Here is an 8,637-nt window from a genome sequence, read left to right as displayed (position 1 = left end):
TGTTTTTATAGACATCTACTCTGAATATAATCCTTGTCGTCTGCCTTGGCCTGTCTATGGTAATACATACTGTTTACCATTGTTTGTATACCTGCACTGTCTATATACATTCCTGTGAAGTTAGTACGAGGCGATTATACTGTATATATCTATCTGTCTGTCTGTCTGTCTGTGCGTCTATTTGTCTATATATCTATCTATGCATCTATTTGTATGTCTATCTTTGCGTCTATTTATCTATCTATGCGTCTATTTGTCTGTCTATATTTGCGTCTATTTGTCTTTCAAGCTATGCGTCTATTTGTCTTTCTAGCTATGCGTCTATTTGTCTTTCAAGCTATGCGTCTATTTGTCTTTCAAGCTATGCGTCTATTTGTCTTTCTAGCCATGCGTCTATTTGTCTATCTCCTAAGCCATGCATTTTCTACAAGCTGTACATTAAGAGACTAGAAGAAGGAAAACGGTGCACCAGGACCCAGGGGTGACATAATGAATCAATAACTGCGTTTGGGTACTCGAAAGGCGGAAGGAATGTGTTTTAAGCCATTCATAAATCAGAAATAATTATAGATATGTGATAGAATGTTACAGTCGAGGTAAACTTTAGAAAGAGAGAGAGAGAAAAAAAGGTTGGGTATTGGAGGTTTGGGTTTGTTTATATACATTATCCCTCGGTCCGCCATTATTGTTTTTCTCGTGTGTATTTATTTTTAATGTGAGGGGAATTTTAAGTGTTGGTGTTTATGGCGTGGTGTGTTAATATAGAGTTTAAGTCGTGTGTAAGGGAGGGATAAACATGAGTTGGATGATTTCAAATGCAAGTCAGTGGAGTCGTTCCTCTGTCTGGCAGCACAAAATCAATAGCAACTCACTGGGTCTCCTTGCCCGCTCAGACCCTTATGCTTGTTTTCCTTAGCCTTCGTTCAATTTATCAAAATATAGTTTATTCTGATATAGTAAATCTTAACGCTCATATTATCCCTTTATTGTAATTGACTGTAAATGTAGTTGATATTTATTTAATTTAGAACGGAATATTTATCAGTCTTACGATTATTTCAAGGATATCTTAATAGTCTTTTGAAGGTATTATGATTACTATCGCCAAAATCCCCTGAATATTCGAGTGAAAAGTTATCAAAGACTAACGTTCAGTGCCATCTAGCAGACGACGCGCGCAGTGTGAAAGCGAACACAGTACAAAATCTGTTCTCGCGCCAGCGCATAGAGAAGCTAAATGTGGAACAATTCTTACTATTTACCTCAAAATATAAATTATTATACTTTTAATCAATTTTTATGTATTAATTTATTAATATATTGAGAAATAATAGTTAATAGTATTGTTTTTATTGAAGGTGTTGATTATGTAATGTAAGTTATTTCCATATGTTGTATGCGCGTGTGGGCCTGAGGACGGGCGACTGGGGTCAAAATAGGAGCTGGCAACTGTCTGCGTTTAGTGGACAGCGGTGCGACAGAGTAACTTACAGTAGGTCCTGCTTGTGCACTCCCCCACTCTTTCTGGCTAGTGGCTAATACAAAGTTGTCGGTGAAAAAATTTATCCATTCCTAATGATTGTGGTGTGGTGTAAGTAGCGTTGTGCAAAGTATATAAAACACTCTTTAAAGTAGCCCCACACCTTAAGGTAGCTGGGCTGAAGAGGCGAGTGTGTTTTAGTGATACTGTCTTAAGAGAGAGGAAAAGGTTCTGTCTACTGAAGCGACATGGCTACCCAGCCTTCCACACGATTCAGCGAAAATTATGAACTCAAGGAAGAACTGGGAAAGTAAGTACACAATTTTCTATAGTTTAGTCTTAATATTAAAGCTTTCCTAGGGAGTTAAACCCGCATTACCAGACTCCTGTAGGTGAAATATTTCCCCCTGTAGCAGACGACTGTCGGGGATGGCTATCGCTCTCTAGTTGTAGAATGTTATTACATAGCCATTCTCCCTCAAGGAATGTTTAATATTTCTGATACATTCTACAGGAGGAGCCAAGTAACATTATATAACAGTTCATGTGGTAAATAATGATTTTATATGTGTAAGTATCGGAAGGTGGAGAGAGGGAGGGAAAATGTGTATAATGCCTTGTGTAGACTTGTAGAGGTAGGCACTTGGACTACCAGGACCATCATCCCGCCACATTGATTCCTGCGGCAAGCTGTGAGGTAGGGGGGTAGGGGGTGTGAGAGTAGAGGGAGAGGAGGAGGAGGGAGGGGAGGTTGTCTCATCAGCTGTTCCTCGGCTGCCTGTCAATAGTGAGGTGGTGGTGGTGTTATGGCCGCCTCCACTACCTCTGGCACCAACACAACCAACCAACACATTCTTGACCACCCAAATCCATTATTCCCCCGTGGATGGCTCTCTTGACATGTTTATGGTCTAGGAAGTATGTCTTGATTCTTGAGACATAAGTAGGGGGGGGGGGTCATCTCTTCCTCAAGGCTCTGACATGACAGCCTCTGTGCTTAAGATGTCAGAATCCCAATGGTATTAAATAAGCCTTAAACTCCTTTCTTTAACTTGCCATTGTGAATTTACTGTATGACATCACAAAGTACACTTACACTCTTTCTCTGAGTACTATATGACTATCTCTCTATCTCATGTTCAACTACTGTACTATAAACTATTATGGCGATTTTATTGACTTTAGATACGACAAATCTCTTATCACTAGGAGAGGGAGAGGGTGCAGGAGTAGGGGAAGGGTGGCTGTTTGACAATGGTAACTGAAATTAAGCTTATCACTCGAGATAAATCTCTCTCTCCTCTTCTTGTGGTTGATCAAACTGTTAATAAATGAATAAAACTTTTGATTATTTCGCTATTTCGTCTGCTGCTTCGCCAGAGTTTTGGTTATACAAGATGTAACTATGAGTCTGTTCCATTTTTTTCAGTGTGTTTTTACTTCCTTTTTATTCCGTTACATGAAACAAAATAATAAGTGGGCGACTCTTGCTGAGGACTCATCTGGGTGAGTCTGGGCAGCTAATCACATTTCTGGGAAACTGTGTGAGAGGGAATGTGACTGTATGACTGTGTGTGACTGGGTTGGTGTAAATGTGTAACTGGGCTGGAGTATAACTATGTGACTGGAGTGTAACTGTGACTGGTGCTGCAGTGTAAGTGTGCGACTCGGCTGGAGTCTAACTATGTGACTGGGAGTTTAAGTCTATATGAACTAGTGTTTGGTGGGAAGGTTCAATCAACCAGTCAGTTCTTTGGCTTCGAGTTACCTTCTGACCGACCGCAGTATGGGTGCCACCTAGCATATAAGTGACTGCAGTATGGGTGCCACCTAGCATATAAATGACTGCAGTATGGGTGCCACCTAGCATATAAGTGACTGCAGTATGGGTGCCACCTAGCATATAAGTGACTGCAGTATGGGTGCCACCTAGCATATAAGTGACTGCAGTATGGGTGCCACCTAGCATATAAGTGACTGCAGTATGGGTGCCACCTAGCATATACTGGGTGCACACTAGCCACCTATCAAGCGACTGCACATGCTAGCATAGTGGGTGCCACCTAGCATATAAATGACTGCAGTATGGGTGCCACCTAGCATATAAGTGACTGCAGTATGGGTGCCACCTAGCATATAAGTGACTGCAGTATGGTTGCCACCTAGCATATATATGACTGCAGTATGGGTGCCACCTAGCATATAATTGACTGCAGTTTGGGTGCCACCTAGCATATAATTGACTGCAGTTTGGGTGCCACCTAGCATATAATTGACTGCAGTTTGGGTGCCACCTAGCATATAAATGACTGCAGTACAAGTGCCACCTAGCATATAAATGACTGCAGCTTGGGTGCCACCGAGCCTGCTAGGAGTGACTGCAGGATGGGCTCCAACTAACACCAAGAATTGGAGGGCGGGCGGCACCTAGCATATATGTTACCGCAATATAGGGTGCCTCCTAACACAGCAGCTGGGATTGGAAGATGGTTGCCACTTATACCAGGCGGGGCTGCAGGAATAGTGCCACATATACCAGGAGGGACTGCAGGAATAGCGCCACTTATACCAGGTGGGACTGCAGGAATAGTGCCACTTATACCAGGAGGGACTACAGGAATAGTGCCACTTATACCAGGTGGGACTGCAGGAATAGTGCCACTTCCACCAGGTGGGACTGCAGGAATAGTGCCACTTATACCTTGTGGGACTGCAGGAATAGTGCCACTTATACCAGGATGGACTGTAGGAATAGTGCCAGCTACCCGAGGAACACATTAAAGATACTTGCCAGACCCATCCAGCGTAAGACTGAACCACCGTCATCAGGAATCCTATTGGTGATCAGCTTCTGTCCTCGCAACCTTAAGAGAGAAACTGCATGAAAGGTCAGGTCACTTGGTTAGATTACTTCAGGTTAGGTTATGTAAGGTTATGTTAGTTTTGTTCAGGTTAGGTTAAGTCAGGTCACCTTAGGTTATGTAAGGTTAGATTGGGTATGGTTAGGTTAGGTTAGGTTATGTTATGTTATGTTATGTAAGGTTAGGTCTGGTTTGGTCAGGTTAGGCTAGTTTAGGTCATAGTAGATTAGGGTTAACTTAAGAATAGATCTCAGCCGCCCTAGGAATTTAAAATAGGTCTCAGCCACCCTAGGAGTATCGATAGGTCCCAGTCGTCCAAGGAATGACTTCAAAATAGGTCTGAGAAACCCTAGGAGTAACGATAAGTCCCAGCCAACCTATGAATGACAGGAGAACACAGGTCCTAGCCAGAGTGAAGTTACCACATAAGAGGTGTAAGTTCGTCTACCAGTCCGGTACGCTAAGGTACACTCTAGGTTCAGCCAATCTAGGAGTAACAGAACACAATGGGACGCCGCCAGGCCAAAAAATGACCATGGAGTGGGTTATTGCCACACCAGGGGTAACGAAGACGGATGTTGGAGACCCCGAGGAGTGCCAGTATTGTGTCTCGGTTGTCTAGGAGTGACTGCGGTGGTTCCAGTAGCCTAGCAGTGACTGTTAAGGTGGTCTCCGAAGCCTAGGAAGGACGATAAGATGGTTCCAACACCAAGATAGGTTCCAGCCGCTCTTGAAAGGATTATATGATAAGTTCCAGCCTCTAGATAGGTTCCAGATGCTCCAGGAAGGATTATATGATAGGTTCCAGCCTGTAGATAAGTTCCAGATGCTCCAGGAAGGATTATATGATGAGTTCCAAATGCTCCAGGAAGGATTATATGATAGGTTCCAGTCGCTCCAGGAAGGATTTTTTGATATGTTCCAGCCTCAAAGAGAGCTCAGCCATGTTAATATTGTTATTATTATCCACTCTGTATCTGTGTTTTTCTGACTAAATAAACTGTTTCAATTCAATTCAAAAACTGTAGATAAGTTCCAGATGATCCAGTAAGGATTATATGATAGGTTCCAGCCTTTAGATTGGTTCCAGGTGGGACAATGTAAGCGACTTCATCCCAAAATCGTGCATCGCTTCTTAGGAGGAGGAGGAGAATGAAGAGCACCCGCTTTGGTTACTACTGTAGGTGGCTTCTATCCTTGCCTTCAGGAGAGACACTTGGCTGCAGGTGCTGTCGTCAAGATACAGTGAGAGTCGAGGGCGGTGATGGTTGTAGCTACTCCATCTTTACGCCGCTGGTAAGACTAAAGTAACGGCAAGATTCCCCGCCCCCCTCAACATTAGGCCAAACTCCATCGGGAAACACATCAAGTTGACAGACATGAACAACATCTTTCTACTGTATACCTGGTACTGGTAACAGGTAGTGAGTTACTGAAGTTTAAGATAGTGGTGATTCTTTTTTTTTTTTCTTTTTTGGGGGTCCTTCAAGCAGGTAACCATGTGGAAGTATGTGTGGGCGTGACAGCGGACACACACACACACACACACACACGACTGCTGGTGGACTGTATGTGCCAAGTCTGTCGCCAGCCACACATGCCACCGAACGATAAACACACACACACACACACTGGTCCCCCTGCTGCTGCATGTAAGGGTCATGGTCGCTTCCATCCTCCCCAAGCAACTTTAGGCGCCTTTAAGAGTGCCACATCCATATGAGTTATCACAGACACCCCCTCAACCTATTGATTTATGCGCGCTCACTAACTATTACCATCATCATCACCACTATTGCCGTCATCATTATCACCACTACCATCACCCCCATTACTATCATCGCCACTATCATCACCACCACTACTACCATCATCATTACCACTACTACCATCATCATCACCACTACTACCACTACCATCACCCCCATTACTATCATCACCACTATCATCACCACCACTACTGCCATCATCATCATCATCATCACTACTTCCATCATCATTACCACCACTACTACCATCATCACCACCATTACTGCCATCATCATCACCACTACTACCATCACCGTCATCACCACTACCACCGCTACAACCACTAACACAATTATCACCGCCAACACGTCTCATAGCATGGGACGTGTAACCACTGCCACTATCGCACACTACCACTATCACACACACTACCACCATCACACACCTCCACCACCATCACACACCACCACCACACACACCACCACCATCACACACCACCATCACACACCACCACCATCACACAACACCACCACCATCACACACCACCACCATCCACACACTACCACCATCACACACCACCACCATCACACACACCACCACCATCACACACACCACCACCATCACACACACCACCACCATCACACACACCACCACCATCACACACCACCACCATCACACACACCACCACCACATCACACACACCACCACCATCACACACACCACCACCATCACACACCACCACCATCACACCCACCACCACCATCACACACCACCACCATCACACACACCACCACCATCACACACACCACCACACCATCACACACCACCACCATCACACACACCACCACCATCACACACACCAACCACCATCACACACCACCACCATCACACACACCACCACCATCACACACACACACCACCATCACACACACCACCACCATCACACACACCACCACTACACCACTACCACCTCACCACCACACACCACCACCATCACACACACCACCACCACATCACACACACCACCACCATCACACACACCACCACCACACACACACACCACCACCATCACACACACCACCACCATCACACACCACCACCATCACACACCACCACCACACACACACCACCACCATCACACACCACCACCACCACACACCACCACCATCACACACACCACCACTCATCACACACCACCACCACACACCCCACCACTATCACACACACTACCACCATCACACACACCACCACCATCACACACACCACCACCATCACACACACCACCACCACTCCACACCTCCACCATCACACACCACCACCATCACACACACACCACCACCATCACACACCACCACCATCACACCACCACCATCACACACACCACCACCATCAACACACCACCATCACACACCACCACCATCACACACCACCACCATCACACACCACCACCATCACACACACACCACCACCATCACACACCACCACCATCACACCACCACCACACACCACCACCATCACACACACCACCACCATCACCACACCACCACCATCACACACACCACCACCATCACACCACCACCATCACACACACCACCACCATCACACACTCACCACCATCACACACTACCACCACAACACCACCACCATCACACACACCACCACTATCACACACCTCACCACCATCACACCACCACCATCACACTCCACCATCACACCACCACCATCCCACACACACCACCACCATCACACACCACCACCATCACACACCACCACCATCACACCACCACTATCACACACACCACCACCTATCACACACACCACCACCATCACACACACTACCACCATCACACACTACCACCATCACACATCACCACCATCACCACACTACCACTATCACACACACTACCACTATCACACACACCTACCACTATACACACACCACTATCACACACTACCACTATCACACACACTACCACTATCACACACACTACCACTATCACACACACTACCACTATCACACACTACCACTATCACACACTACTGTTATACAAGGCTGCTTTATATAGGTATCAACCGGTATTCGACTTTGTAAAACCTAATTTGGTTTGGTTTCTTTTCCGAGTTACATTTTCCACTCATTAATTTATATGGTGTTTGATTAGTTTATATTTTATGTGTTTAATGATTATAGGTCGTGTTTACATCCATGTTTATTATTGAAATTAGTGTGAGCATTTTGTGTTTTTTCCCGCCTCAATGTTTAGTCACCCACTGTCCGCCATTACTCAGTCCTCAAGTCACTGTTTTCCTATTATTCTTGATACAGTGTAAATACTTTTGTAAATAGTGTTAAAATTAGCGTAAGTATTTTGTTAAAAGTTGTTTATAATGTGTATCCTTTGTGTTGTATTTGCTGCAGTTAAATATTCGTGATATTTAAAGTACGAAGAGTTTTGATTTTCTTACCATTGCCACACACTGCCACACACTGCCACTGTCACACACTACCACTGTCACACACTACCACTGGCACACACTGCCACTGTC

General features: G+C 45.1%; 1 protein-coding gene across 1 annotated transcript in view; it reads left to right on the top strand.

Annotated features, from left to right (window-relative positions):
• Positions 1–1,433: 1,433 nt before the first annotated feature.
• Positions 1,434–8,637, top strand: part of LOC121868300 (calcium/calmodulin-dependent protein kinase type II alpha chain-like) — a 204,551-nt gene continuing 197,347 nt past the window's right edge. Inside the window, 1 exon segment of the mRNA XM_042368752.1 lies at positions 1,434–1,790. Within this exon segment, the coding sequence (XP_042224686.1) occupies positions 1,729–1,790 (62 nt within the window). The 5' untranslated portion in view covers positions 1,434–1,728.

The sequence above is a fragment of the Homarus americanus genome, unplaced genomic scaffold, assembly GCF_018991925.1.
Source record: "Homarus americanus isolate GMGI-L3 unplaced genomic scaffold, GMGI_Hamer_2.0 scaffold19318, whole genome shotgun sequence".
NCBI lineage: Eukaryota > Metazoa > Arthropoda > Malacostraca > Decapoda > Nephropidae > Homarus > Homarus americanus.
This window is presented reverse-complemented; position numbering and strand designations above follow the sequence as displayed.